Here is a 13,669-nt window from a genome sequence, read left to right as displayed (position 1 = left end):
GCATATCTTTTTAATAGAAGATATTCAACCTGAACATGTAACGAATGCCATGTGGTTTGACTTAAATGTAAAGGATTATAACTTAGTTCAAGGAGGAAAAATGAATTCTGGAGAATGGAAGTTGCATTAAGTATACAAATATATTATGGAATCTATGTTGGAATGCAGCAAGTGAAGTGGGACCCTCTTACACTTCCTGCTTGCTATGGGGTCCAGTGTGTCTAAAATCTGATTCTAATTAGCAGTTCATCTGGTCTTGGAGAACCCTCGTCAGCTCTATGACACACTTTAAAAATGAGTTTTATATATACAGCACTAATACAAAGACTCCATGAAAGGCAATGTCAGTCATATCCTGGCGGTGGTCTGAACAAAAATTAGTTGAGTGTTACTGCCGTGAGGCTTTTTATTTACCCTACGCCAAAGCTCACTAAGGAAATTACCCCCTAATGAACTTGCAGGAGCCATCACTTCAGGCCTCTCCACTAACAAGCTGACTAATTGTTCCTGGCAGCAGAGACACAAGCCAGTTGCATTCATATCTCCCTTCCACCATCACCCTCTGCTGCTGTGTGTGTTGCCTTGCTTTCTTAGTCTCCAATGACATAGGCACTCTCCTGCCCTGAGATTTCATGTGCACTGAAGCCCATGTCATATCCTGGGACAGAATGTAGCTATAAAGACTAGGCATGATGGGAACACAGTAACAGCTACATAATCGCAAAGTGGATCTCAGCCTGTGCTCAGTACTCACCCCTGTGCCCCCCACTGAATAAAGGAAAAGAGAACTGGTGGTCTCCTGTCCACACTGCTGGGATGGGCATGTGGAAACCCGGTGCAGAAAGGATATTTTAGGGATGCATCTGCTTTGTCGCACAGGTGAGGGTGGGTAACCTTGAATTCTTTCCTCTTGTGGTTTATGTTACTGTGCAGTGCTGTTCTTACATCCTCTTAGAAAGAGGGCATTTGGAGCAGAAAGCTTGGACGATAAAGAAAGAAGCAGATTTATGTTCAGACAAACTATAGTTTTGCCTCTGAAGTCACCTTTATACCTCTGTTCTTGAATCTTATTTCCGCATGACCTCTCTATAGGTTTCTGAAACAGCACATTGCTACTGGTGCCCAGCCAATGTATTCACATTCTCAGGGCACACAATGAAACAATCCATATTCTTATGGGATTACTACCTTTTTATCAAAAGCTTCACAGTGTACTTGTGTAGATTTTTATCTTATAAAGCAGTTGAGATAGTGCTAACTGTGGCGGGAAGTGAACAGGACATTGTTTAAGGTCCAGAGGCTGAATGACAGAGATGGAATAGGAGAAAATGGCGGCCACTTTCTCTCCACATCTCCTTCACCCAGGCAGAGCCCTCTCTCCTACCCTTTGGCAGTGGCTGCCCGCGGCCAGGGCTTGTTTCGTTCTGGTAAGTGCAGAAAGTAACCTCCAGTCACAGTTACTGACTTGTTCGTTTGAGAGAGTATTTCTGAGAATCAGGGTTATGATAAGGCAGAACCAGAACATGGATAAGACGGATGACTGATGGCAATTTGTTTTCATTATTATTAATTAAATGGGTTTGAACTCAAAGACGAAAATCCCCAAATGATTGGGTCACTTTGCTGATATGTAATGCAATACTCTGTCCCTTGGAAAGCACCACTGAAGCTCATCCTTCCTTGTGCTTTTTAATTAGGTTAATGACATCAGTTTGTTCCAAAGGACAATTTAATTAAAATGTCAGTGGTGTTGCTTAGATAAAGACTGTACTGATGCTGACATGTTATTATGCAAATCAGTCACAGCTGTTCGACTGGTAGGGGATAGTTATTCGAGTAACAAGGCAGCGAGTTTGTGCCGCTCTGGTCGCAGACTTCACCAGCCAGCTCTTCCTTGATGTTTGCTAAGTATGTAGTGTGTACTGTAATCCACGAGCCGATGTTGTGGCTGTGTCGCAGGTCTCCAGGCCTGGTGCCTTCTCCAGCTGGGAACCTGACTCATGGATGCTTTGTGTAGACTGGAGCAATTATGTTCTAGCTGGAAATTAATGTCTAGATAAAATTCAGCCTACATCCAACGATCTCATTACTGTGGCCTGAAATATATTTTCCTTCATTTTCCACAGTCTGTACACACTCAGGTGTGTCAAGATGAGTGAAATAGAGTGATGTGGAATCCCGGTTTATACTGCAGCAGGCATGGCTAGAGAGATTGCACAGTGGCTCAGAACACGCACTGCTGTTGTAGAGGACACAGGTTTGCATCTCAGCACACACGTCAGCATTCACTCCTGCATAGCCTGCCCCGGGGGATCTGATTTCCTCCTGTGGTCTCCACTGGCATGATGGTATCAACACACACATATCATACACTCCCATGGACATGCATACCTACACACAAGTTTAAAAATCAGAATCAATCTTTAAAAAGACATAGGCTAAATTCTCCTTTTAACTTGAGTATTATAACTTTTTATGTAAGATGCATGTTTAATGAGATTTGATATGCAATTCTGGGTAGCCAAAATTAACTGTTTTCTGTGTAGTGAGAAGACTAAAGATTTAATTTTCAGATGACTGAGAATTTTAAACAACTTCATCTTCCCTCCCTCTCCTTTTCCCCCTTCTCCCCCATGATCCATCCTCAGGGATTAACATTTCCCCAACCTCAGTAGGAGCCATTTGTTCAGAGCTCCAGGAGTCCTTCCAATGTTTTCATCCCCGTTCCCCAGTATGAATGTTGATGCCTTCCTTACTGACTCAAGGCAGACCTCACAGAAGACTGAACTGAAGGGTGGTCAACAAAATGAGCAAGTTGCAGGGCTGAGCTGAACTGCTTCTGCTCAAGGTGGGAGGGAGAGAGGCAGAAAGGATTAAGTAAATGAAAAGACTTGATTCCTATAAAATAGAGGCAAACATGCAAGAACACATGTTCTCAGGTTCAGCTTTCTGTGGAGTGATCTGGAGGTGGGAACCAGGCTTGCCTGGAGAACTGGTGTGAAGGCCGTCCTCACCCTCCGCTTCTGCTCTTACCCCGTACTGCCTAGAATGAATGTATGCAGTGAGCTCAGGCTCCGGCTCCATTCCAGGGCTCTGGGGACATTCTCTGTGGACATTGTGAAGATACAGTTATATACCCCAGAGTAGCATCTTGAGATGGGGGACGTTCTGCTGCAGACAGCAGCTCATCATTGTCTCATTCAGAATTTTCTTCCATAGGATTAGCCTGGGAAGTGTAATACGTGTACATTTTTGCATGCGAAGTATATATGAAAATTTGGTAATTTTTATGATGCCAAGTTATGAAGTAAAAAAATAAGAGTGTTTAGTGTTAATATTAGAAAACTATCATTTGAATTATATAACAGGACAACTCTCAATCCAAGTGGTCTCAAAACAACTCTCCCCCCCCATCTTATCTGGAATAGCCAAGTCAGTCATATTACGAAGTGACTCTAAGGTTTCTGGTTTTGATTTAGTGGGATAAGGGAGAAGGGGAGTCATGACGGCCAAACACTGCCACATTTTTTTGTGGGAATAAAGGACTGTGAGTTCGAGACCAGCCTGGTCTACAAGAGCTAGTTCCAGGACAGGCTCCAAAGCCACAGAGAAACCCTGTCTCGGAAAACCAAAAAAAAAAAAAAAAAATAATAATAATAATAATAATATAGCTTGGGAAATTCTGTGTCAGAGAATGAAGTAAGATTCCTAGGAAGAAAATGTAGAAATAAGAGCTAGCATTTCTAAATGATCATGGTGAGGAGTGTCAGCACAGACGTTATTGGTATCTGGGGGATAAACAGACCAATGCTTTCTAAAGTTTAGTTTGTTTTCAAGACAGGGATAACTAGGTATCCCTGCCTGTCCTGGAGCCTAGATGATGATGACCTTGAACTCACAGAGATCAACCTGCCTCTGCTTTCCGAGCGCTGGGATTAAAGGTGTTTTGCCTGCATATGTATGTGTATCCTATGTGTGCCTAGGGCCCATGGAGTTTGGAAGCATGTCAGATTTCTGGAACTGGATTATTGATGGTTGTGAACCGCCATGCTAGGAAATAAAGTCAGGTCCTCTGCAAGAACAACAAGTAGTCTAAGCACCGAGCGTCTCTGCAGTCCCGTAGCTGCACCCTCTTTCTTGTTTCAGCCAGCTCTGTGCTGCAGTGGCTGTGCTTTCCCACCTTGTCTGCTTTCCCATGATAGTGTCTTCTTTCCTGGGATCTTTTCTAACACAGGGAGAGTCCGGTGGTCAAAGGAAATGCCCTGTTGGCCCTAAGCAGCCTTGCTGTTGTGGTGTCCAAGCACGAAGCCAGCCTTTCCTCAGATTCTGATGGAGTCCTGGAGGTGAGTTGAGGGGATTTAGGGCATGTGGGCTTTGGTTACATCTCTTCAGTCCTGACTTAGGTAGCCTGGGACTAGGGTTGCAAAGTTAAATTCTGTGACCGCATCTTCAAATCCTGTTACTTGTTAGCCCTGCTGTCTTCCTGATTCACTTGTGTTTCTGTTCTGCTTTCCCCAGTGTGGATAAGTGGTCATTTCCATCTGAAGGTGCCAATTTTATGAAACAAGGGCCATCTTTCTGTGATTACATCACTGGTAACCAATCTTAGAAGGTTAACCAGGCTTACCGAAAGTGAACAATGCTGTCAGAAAATGATAAATAAGCTGTGTTTACACACTGAAAATATTGTACTTTGCATTTTAATTGTAGATGTCAATGATAAAGTGCCTATTCATTGTTGCAAGGCATTTATTTCTTAATTAAACATGTGGCAGGCTAGCCAAAATTCATTTCCAATGTACTTTTTCAGATAATTCATATCTGTCAAAATAAAAGGCTGTGGATTTGTTCTTGTTTAAAGTTCTGTTATCTGTTAGCTATCATTATCCAGATATGATGTGGCCTGAGTAGTTAAAAACAAAACAAAACAAAACAAAACAAAACAGAACCCAGTCTTTGGAATAACGCAGGCCTATATTTACATTTCATGACTTTGACTTACTAGCTGTAAACTTTGCATAGTGAGCTATACTTTTAGAGCCTGTTTCCCAATCTCTAAGATATCGGATTGACAGTACTTCCCAGATAATTGTAGTGCAAAAATTAAATGAATTCGCCGACACACACACACACACACACACACACACACACACACACACACAAAATCTCACGACAGCAGGTAAATGCTAACCTCTTGATAACTGAAGCCATCACTAACATCACTGTCTCTGTCCTAGAGGAGTGTTTTATGAGCCGTTTGTACTCTTGTTTTGTCTTCATTTGGTTTGTTTGGGTTTTTAAGATACGGTCTCACTATATAGCCCAGGTTGGCCTCAACCTCACTCTCCTGTCACATTCTCACAAGCACTGGGATCCGAGCTGTCATCTCACACCTGCTCTGTGTTCTCCTTTCATGGTGCTTTTCTGGGTGCAAGGAAACAAACTCTCATCTGTTGAAAAAGGAACTGAAAATACATTGGATTTGGAAACCCTTGGAATTGAAGACAAAACTTAAAGGCTGGGTTTGGGCAGGAGAAAGGTAGCCTCTGACACAAGAGCTATTGGAATAGCTCAGCAGACCTTTTCTGCTTAGGTCACTTGTTGTCCTTGCAGCCACCATTTACAATTGAGAGGCACGGGGTCCTGTGCAAATGCCATTGGTAGGCTAAGAACACAGCTTCATCTGATCATTTATCTCTAAAGAACAGAGGAGAGAGAAGTAGATGAGTTTAGAAACATCCCAGTGAATCAAGGCAACCCTTCCTTGGGGGGAAAATGTGTCTATGGCTTTGTGTAGGGCACTACCTAGTACCAGCTCTCCTGTGGGTAACCGGTGAGACACGTCCTGGTAAAGGGTAAGATAAGCATGGTCTAGTCAAACCTCTACTGGACCAAGGTCAAGGAGGGGTCTCTGTCCTCTGAGTCAGGGGCAATCCCCCTTTGATTGGCTAAGTGTAGATCTTCACTCTATCCCTGCTCTGGAGAGGAGCTCCTTCCTCTACCTAAGAGCAAGACCCCCTCAGTGAACTTGAGATTCCTGAGTCAACTGTTGGCTTAGGCCTGCTCAGTTCATCTGCTTTCTCACTCTTAGCAAACTGTGCGCTTTCACTAGCACTCGATGTCCTGCCTGATTTGTTGTTGGAGACACAAATAACCTGATATCACATCCAGTGGCATTGTCATCGGTGAGCAGGAAAATCAGGACCGTGAGGCAAGGGCTACAGATATGTATTACGTGGAGAGAAGTGGGTGTGGCCCAGGGATATTGTATGAATGATAAAAGCATAATTAGTTAACATTCAAATATTTAACTTGGTTTTGTTTTAATAATGAAAAAGTTAAGGAAATGTTTCATTTCATTGAAAGAGCCATGGAATGCCTTAGCAAGGGTTACATACTAACCACATACATAACCCTAAAAGATCATACATATTCTAAGATTCCTTTTCTTGGGGGGTATTTATAGTGAACTACCAGTTGTGAAGTTAATTTGTCCCATAATAACGGGGGTGTAGCTCAGAATTGAAGTTCTAGATTCTCATATTCTTTACCCTACTTTGAGTCTTTTCATACTGAGAAGCCATGACGGGTTAAGAGTGGGGCTTTGCTTTTATTTTTATTGACCTTGCCTTTGGCCATTTCTCAATACAAAATTCAAATCTTATTATCTGATTGAAGTTGAATGTGTATGACTAGTCACAAAAGATCTTAAGATGAATGTTTCTGACCCCATTGCCACAGGTTGACTTTAAGTTTTCTCTTTAGTTAAAGGAGATTTTTTAAAAATAATTTGTTAGTTAGGTAAATGTGTATCTAATAGACATGGTATGTCATAGACAGCCATATGTAATAGTAAACAGAAATGCTAGAGATGTTGGTCAAACTGGTGCAGGCTAATTGGCTACTTTGTGAAAAGGTAAGTCATAAATTTGGGACGTTTCCAATTTTTTTTTTTTGGATTTTTTTCTAGTATATGTTGTTTATCACAGTTCATGGGACAGAGGAAATCTGAGTATATTCTGTTGTAGCCTCTGTCTTCCCACTTCTGATAAATCTTGAATAAATGTATTCTTGTCGGGGAACAGGTAAAGACATATATTTGTCAACTCTCTTCATATAGTCCAAGCAGATAAACTTTACTTTTTGATAATAGCATTTCATTATGTAACAAAAGGATGGCTGTACTCTGGATGTCAAAATAAAATTTATGGTTCTTGTTTTCCTACCATCTTTCTATGTTGTTCCTCATCTACAGGTTCAACCTAATTTCCTTCCAGTGAAGGAGTGGGTTTCCATGGTGTTTAATACCCTCCTGGTCATCGTGGACAGCCATTACCGCCCCAGAGGACAGCTCTTCTCCTGCTTTTATCATGTAAGTACAGGAAATAGAAATGACCAGACTCACCAAGGGTTAACTCTCCTGACAGCCATTGTTCACACGAAAACCATGACATGTTGTAGTAATTTCCAGCTCTAGCTGTAGGCTAGAGGTGTGTGTGTGTGTGTGTGTGTGTGTGTGTGTGTGTCTGTGAAGAAAGACTGGTGTGTAGGTAGGCTCCACTGTTTGGTTGATTTAGGATGTGCCCCAGGTACCAGCAGCATGAAAGCTCTTGAGGTTTTTCTGCTGTGTAGTTAAGGGTCAAGGGTTATAGTTGTGGGATTCATGGTTCTCTGAACTTGTTTGGTCTTTTTGACATTATTTATAAAATGATAAGAATAGCGGTGTCCTCTGTGATGACTAAAGACTGTATGCCACCTCTCAGTTTTGAGTATTGACTTGGTGCTTTATGGTACCATTCTTGTTTTCCTGGTGAAATAAAAGTTCAATTCCTTTGCTGTTTTTCTGCCTCACCTAAGATTGGGAAGGTGAAATTATTTAAGTGTAAGTATTGTATTTTGAAAACAATAAAATTCTTTTTAAATACCAAGTAATCCTGTTTGGTCATGTGAAAAATGACTGCCCCCTCCTCTCCTGTCTTCACGATGGCGGCTTAATGACTGAAGCAACGGGAAGTGCACATCTTGTTGTCTGACTCTCCCTTTGGGCTTGTGGAATCAATTTACTTCTGCTGTGGTGTAGAATTGTTTTGGTTTTGCTCTATCAGTAACCATTGCTTAGGGAATTACAGAGATCACGGGACAGTCAGCTGAGTGGCTGAGGATTGTAGTTGTTTGAAGAAAAATGTAGCACAGATCCAGACCTGTTGCTAAGATTATGGATTTAGCCCACAATGCATTGCAAAAGTCTTCTCTGTAAATGCCCTGTTCCCTCTTCCCTTGCCCTTGGGAAGACCGGGGATGTATTGATCTGGGGCTTAGGGTCCAATGCTAGATTTAAAAATAACTTGGTAGGTAATATAGAATTAAGTCATAAGTTAGGTTTTGTTCAGAGAGGTCATCTATTAGTGCTGGTTTGCTTGACTTGTTTTGAAGCTTATGCAGTAGCTGGGTCAGACATTTGCCAGAACAAGATGCTCTGTGAGATTTCCTATCATTCCGCTTGGTTCTTATGAACCAGTAAGACAGCCTCTTTATTTAGCCAGTTCAAAATTACCTCTTACCTTTTCTCATTCTTTTTGCATCACTATTCATTTTAAGACCCATTTCAAAAGTCACTTCCCTTATTTCCTGTGTCCTTTTGAGTAACTCTGTCATTTGGAAGCATTATATTAACTTGGAGTGTAATGTCCTACATACTTGATTTTTGTCCTTGAAGTACCAGAGCTCGGCGAGCAAATAGACAGAATTCAAGCACATTGTAGTGTGCTTTGACTGTGAGTCACAACGCCGCCTTTATGAAACATCTGAAAACTTAGCTGGACGATAGTGAGGGTGCTGAAGAAGCTTTCTTCTCTACTGGACACACATTTGCAGACGTATAGCGTGTGTGGTGGAGTGCTCTAACATGGCACTCTTGCAGATACTGTTCACGTTCAGCTGCCCTGTCATTCTCTTAGGGCTGTTATTCATTTCTCTCCCCATAATTGCATATCAGAAGGCACATGTAGAGCCCTCCATTTCCTTTTGAATAGCTAGTTATTGCTTTTAACCAGAAGCTTTTAGAATTTCAACTTCCCTCTTAATTAAAAGGAATTAACCCCCCTGTAGGAAATAATCCATCTACTGGGTTGTGTTCCCACCAAAAATTTTGGGAGATGTGCCAATAGGTCTTGTGTTAAACTTCCACTTGTTTCTCTGTAGAGAGAACTTAAACTCCTGTCCACCTCCCTTTCTTTTCAGGGCAAGTCCTAGCTTTCTGGACAATTGTAATATAGCTTGTCTAAGAGCTGACAGCCTGACTTGGCTTTCCTATTATATGCATGCAGGCTTTTAAAAACATCAAAACTGTTTGAGTTTATGTAGTGAGAGAGCCCACAACTTCTCAACATAGACACTTTGAATTCTGTCTTTGAAATTTAAAAGAACATTGCTGATTTCACTCGGCAATGGATGGACTCATTGACTGAAATCAGGGTATATAGCAAACACATTTAGATTCTGTTTTTTGTCTGCAGGGCAAGTATAGAAGAAGCCTGTGTTGCTGCAGTGTTTGTGTGGTAAGTGTTTAAACAAGAGGCTAACCCTTGTTTTCTTTCTTTGGCATGTCCTAGAAGTCCTATTCTGGTGAGAACACGGCCAGCGCTATTGCGCGCTCTGCCGCCGCCACAGCTTTGTCTCTCCTTGTGCCGGTTTTCATTATCTCTTGCAAAGAGAAGGTTGAGGAAATCCTGAACATGCTGACTGCCAGGTTACCTGGGAAACCAAGTGCTGATGAATCTCAAGCCGTGCAAATCCACATGGGCCTTGCTTTGGGGATGTTTCTCTCTCGCTTGTGTGAAGAGAAACTAAGGTACAGTTGATTGAAATATTACTGTGTTTCCTCCTTGTGATTTAGGTGACGGACTGTAGCATGCATGCAGGTTCCTAAGCATTCCATCTGAGCAGTATGTGCTTGCTAAATTTCTGAGATGGTTGAGTTGATAGTTTATTCCCTCAGATGGGTGAATTCTGCTGCCTTAAAATACCATCATATGGATATTAATATACTTTGGGGATTATTATTCAAGTAACTGCTTACTTGAAAAGCATATCAGGCTAAGAGAGAAGCCCCAAGTACGCCTTTCCAATTAATAGGCATAAACAAAAGCCTTAAAGTGCTGTAAGTGAAGAAAGACTTCTCCCCTACCCCTTTCATTGTTGACATCTCCATAAGTGGGGAGGAACAACGGGGGAGTCCCATGTAACAGAGGGATGCCTGGAGTCACTGAATCACCTGAGAACTGCATGTACCCAACTTTACAATGGTGCTTTTCTCCTCTGCCCTGGCTACATTTAATAATCTATATAGGCTCCTAATCTGTGTATATTATACTGGATGGTTTATTCAGTGTGATTTCTCATTTTTAGGCTGCTAGTATTATCAGTGAATGGATCAAATGGAATGTGAAAGGCTCGGGTGGAAAATTCCACTGAGCGTCGAGTTTTCCTACACATCAATTAATCTATTTTAGTTTTGTTCATACTTGGTTTTTCCCCTGTATTTTATATTAAACCATAAAATTTTATGCATCCAGATTGATTGTAGTATAGTCTAACATGAGTATTTGGTTACCATGAATATTTAAAGGTAGTGACTTTGACTTTAGCCCCATCTTCCTTCACTGGAAATAGGATACAGGTAGAAACATCTAACTATGATGTTAGCTGTTCTCATAGTTCCTGGTGGGTAGCAGTTAGTGGTCCAAAAGCAAACAATGGTGTTGGTGTGGATAAACTAGATGGTATCACACAGTATCTATAGTGTTTGGAACTAGTCGTTAAGTTTCTGTTTGTAACTTTCAAACTTTGAACAAATGCTGTTGTTTTGTTTTTGTTTTTTATGTGTGGGAGAATTTACTATTGCTTTGTAGGCAGAGGCTGTTCCTTTGTTCCTGGCCACCCAGACCCAAATAATCACAGAAAAACTATATTAATTATAACACTGCTTGGCTTATTAGCTCAGGCTAACTCTTAACTAACTCCTACATCTTAAATTGACCCATTTCTATTAAAAATCTCTGTATTGCTACTAGACTGTGGCTTATGGGTGCCGACACATTACTCCTTTGGCAGCTACATGCCGTCTCCCTGACTCTGTCTACTCTCTCTCTATATATATTTCTTCCAGCCAGGCTCTATTATGCCCTGCTATAGGCTGAAGCAGCTTGTTTATCAATGGTAATAAAACACATTCATACAGAGGGGAATCCCACATCATTGCTTTTGGGAATGGATATTTCAAGCGAACATCTTTAGCTTCTAGAAACATCTGACAGATGAGTGGAGTCACTGGCATAATATCTTTAAATGACAATGAAACATGCCCAGAACATTCACAGAGGTCCAGCTCTAGATATGAACAAGGAACCTGCCCTTTGCATGGCAATCAACTCTTTCATTCCTTGTGTGTCCGATAGAACATAGAGTGTTTTGCAAAGGCCTAAGACTTACATGATTTCTGCTTTTGCTGCTGTCTACAAATAGCGCTCTCCTTACTGTCTGTGTTCAGGTCTTTCTCAGGATGTTTTCACATCGATAACTGAGCCCTGTCAGCTCAGTTCTGGGTAACTCACTTCATCCCATTCTGGCCGAGGCTCATTTCTTCATTAACTTGGGATAAGGTTCTACACTGACTTTACGACTGTCAGGATTGCATTGGGGGTGTATTTCATTATACTGCCTGGAAAATCCCAAGGTGATGCACACACGTCCTCTTATCCCTCATTCCCAGGCTGCCTTCTACCCCATCTTTCTCACTTAAATTTGTAGCTGCAGAGAATCCTGGGAAAGGATTCCAGGCAGCTCATCATGGCTGAGTCACTCGGAATACTAGTAGATTGTTTATTTGATTGTTTTGTTTTTTAAGATACAGTCTCTCTATGCAGCCTTGCCTATCCTGGAACTCAATATGTAGACCAGGCTGGCCTCGCAATCAGAGGTCTTCCTGCCTCTACCTCCTAGAGGATGGGATTAAAGGTATGTGCTACCATGCCTGGCCCTGAGTACCTGTAGATTCTAACTTTGCTCAACAGCATCCTTTTTGTGGGACCTGTGTCTTGATAGTGTAGTCACCAACATGGAATTATCCCTGGTTCCACTGGCTCGTTTCTTTTAGAGCAGAGAATTCAGAAATAGTTACCTTTTCCTACCGGTAGGTGTTTTACTCGGTAATTACATTCACTGTTACCTTTCCAGACCATCTTTTGCTTTTTCCTAAAAACCAAGGTTGGGGCAGAAGAGATGGCCCAGTGGTTACGAGTGCTTACTTCTTTTCCAAAGGACCTGAGTTTGGTACCCACTCAGGTTGGGTGGTGGCTCACAACTACCTAGAAGCCCAGCTCCAGGGCCTTTGGTTTGTAAGAGAGCCTGTATTCATGTGCGCTTGGTGCTCTACACAGGCACCATACACAGAAACAAGTGAAAAACAAAACGAATCTCAGGAATACAATTTAGGATAGGGACTGGAGAGATAACTCAGCAGTGAAGAGCACTGACTGCTCCCCCAGGGCCGCTCACAAACATCTCTAAGTCCAGTCCCAGACCTTCTGATGCCTTGTTCTGGTTTCCTTGGGCACCACGCACGCATATGATACACAGACAAACATGTAGGCAAAATATTCATAAACAACATAAAATGAAAATAATTTAAAATAAAGCTCAGTATCATGAAAGCTGTGGTCTTGAAATGGGTAGTAATATCAAGTACCCCTAAGAGAACGGATGCCCGCACTTCATTGTTCTCAGAGTAGTTCTCCCTCCTGCAAGAGAGAGAGACTCACCACAGTCAGTCTGGCTTATGATTCTCCTAAATTTGAATTCCAAACTAGGATTTATTCTGGAGGTATATTACACCAAGCTTGTTGCCTCTGTCATAACCTCTAAAGCAGGGGTTCTCAACCTTCCTAACGCTGCAACCCTTTAATACAGTTCCTCATGCTGCCATGACCCCAACTATAACATCATTTTTGTGCTACTTCGTAACTGTAATTTTGCTACTGTTATGAATTGTAATGTAAATATCTCATGCAGGATATCTGATAGGTGGCCCCACGGGGGTCACGACCCACAGGTTGAGAACTGCTGCTCTAGAGGCCATTTGAGCTCACTAGTCTATATTGATAATACTTAATTATATTTTATTCCTAAGAATAACTCTGAAGGAATTTATTATTTACTTCCTCCCACCCCCATGTCTGTGTCTGTCTGTCTGTCTGTCTACCCGCCCATCCTTCTCTCATGTCTCAGTATAATCCATGTTTGCAGGCATTGCTGTAGTCTTGGTTTGGATGCTGTTATTTAAGGTGCTCTCTGGCTGCATGGCATTCTTGGGTTGTGTTGCGTCCAGCAGGATCTGAGGACTAAGAGAAGCAGAGCTCTAGGGACCCTAAGTAATAAAACGTGAGTGAGGAAGCCCGCAGCTTTGCCAGAGGAAAGAGCCAGAGTGCCTGCCCAAGTTTTCTCTTACTATCCAGCCTTAGTTCTCACTAAGACAATTAATAAACGAGTTATTATACAGAAGCAGAAATGTGTAGGTCTAGGGAATTTCCCCCTTAAAATATATATGATTAAAGGGATTAAGGAGAACTGACAACCCATTCAACTGAGACATGAAATCACAAGCTATGTCCCT

At 41.9% G+C, this 13,669-nt stretch overlaps 1 protein-coding gene across 5 annotated transcripts in view; it reads left to right on the top strand.

Annotated features, from left to right (window-relative positions):
- The window catches only part of Focad (focadhesin), a 283,297-nt gene that overhangs the window by 219,239 nt on the left and 50,389 nt on the right, over positions 1-13,669 (top strand). For all 5 annotated transcript variants that reach the window (XM_057783564.1, XM_057783562.1, XM_057783563.1 and 2 more), the window contains 3 exons: positions 4,235-4,343; positions 7,256-7,372; positions 9,612-9,850. In XM_057783564.1, coding sequence (XP_057639547.1) covers positions 4,235-4,343; positions 7,256-7,372; positions 9,612-9,850 — 465 coding nt within the window. The remainder of the gene's footprint in view (positions 1-4,234; positions 4,344-7,255; positions 7,373-9,611; positions 9,851-13,669) is intronic.

This window comes from Chionomys nivalis, chromosome 11 (genome assembly GCF_950005125.1).
Source record: "Chionomys nivalis chromosome 11, mChiNiv1.1, whole genome shotgun sequence".
NCBI lineage: Eukaryota > Metazoa > Chordata > Mammalia > Rodentia > Cricetidae > Chionomys > Chionomys nivalis.
Note: the sequence above shows the minus strand (reverse complement) of the source record. Positions and strands in the feature narration are given on the sequence as shown.